At 44.7% G+C, this 1,206-nt stretch overlaps 2 protein-coding genes across 2 annotated transcripts in view; one reads left to right on the forward strand and one right to left on the reverse strand.

Annotated features, from left to right (window-relative positions):
• The window catches only part of lypd6 (LY6/PLAUR domain containing 6), a gene marked incomplete in the record, with an annotated part of 8,869 nt that extends 8,067 nt beyond the window's left edge, over positions 1-802 (reverse strand). Inside the window, 1 exon segment of the mRNA XM_014010681.1 lies at positions 753-802.
• The window catches only part of LOC106519139 (paraspeckle component 1), a gene marked incomplete at its 3' end in the record, with an annotated part of 2,824 nt that continues 2,058 nt past the window's right edge, over positions 441-1,206 (forward strand). The window contains 1 exon segment of the mRNA XM_014010680.1: positions 441-978. Within this exon segment, the coding sequence (XP_013866134.1) occupies positions 571-978 (408 nt within the window).

Raw genomic sequence — 1,206 nt, forward strand, 5'->3', positions numbered from 1 at the left:
GTACTGCGTGGAAACGCAAAAGAAAAAAATATCTCCCATGTCACCTCGCAGGCTCTGTAATAAATAGATAAGTTAATTGAGGTTACTTACATTAAGCTACTTAAAGTTAAGCTATAAGTTACATACATTTACATTACATTCTATAAAACCTGCTGCTACTCAGCAGCTTCCAATCGATTAAAATGATTGAAACGCTGTRATCAACATTTGTGTATAAACCTCAACGCTGTATGTTTGATTAATGTTAGTAATCACAGTCTTCCACGTTTTAACATCAGGCTGTGAGACTTATCACAAGTTCTTCAAAAGCTGCTTCCAACAGAATCTGCCGGAAAAATAATAGTGACCTTATCCTATATATATTTTTTTCACAATTTATAAAAGTATAACATTTGGCCGGCCGGGGGCAGCAGAGCGCCGAATGCGCCTTAAATCTGAGCAGAATTAAACAGAAAGATGCGCGCGCATCCGTCGCCATATTTATAATCTGAAGGGTCTTGYAGATTAAATTTCAGGTTTGTTTTGTAAAGTAAACCGAATTCAACCTTATATTTTGTGGCACAAAGACTCATGGCGAACCGAAATATGCAGCAGGGGAGGATGCTGGGCGGGATTTCTCCCGCTGCACCGCCGAAGCGAGGGACGGACTCCCCGGTGTCGGAGAATCAGACTCCGGTTTACGACAAAGGTAGCCCGGCCCCGGCCCCGCAGCAGCAGCAGCAGCGGTCCCCTTCTTCTTCGGTCGAACAKRCGGAGGGAGCCGCGGAGGAAAGTGGCGAAGGCCCGTCACTGATGACCCTGGAGATCTCCAGCTTTCGGCGGCCCGGGGAGAAGCCGTTCACCCAGCGCGCTCGGCTGTTCGTGGGCGGCCTGCCGCTGGACCTGCAGGAGGAGGAGTTCAGAAACCTGTTCGCCAAATWTGGAAACATCAGGGACGTTTTCATCAACAGAGAGCGGAGCTTTGGCTTTGTTCGCCTGGTAAGAAGAAGTTATTCAGTAATTACAGCCATATTTATGATTTTTAATGGTTTTTTTTACATTTATTGGGGGCTTTGGTAAAGTTTGTAATGAATGAATGAACTAAAATCTAAACAATGGGCCTCATGCAAGAACATGTTCGTATTCTTCTCCTAAATTTCTCTTTTGTTCGTACAAAGGGTTCGTACGAACATGTCACGTCAGATTCAACAAACTCTTCTATCTTCA

This window comes from Austrofundulus limnaeus, unplaced genomic scaffold (genome assembly GCF_001266775.1).
Source record: "Austrofundulus limnaeus strain Quisiro unplaced genomic scaffold, Austrofundulus_limnaeus-1.0 Scaffold72, whole genome shotgun sequence".
Taxonomy (NCBI): Eukaryota; Metazoa; Chordata; class Actinopteri; order Cyprinodontiformes; family Rivulidae; genus Austrofundulus; species Austrofundulus limnaeus.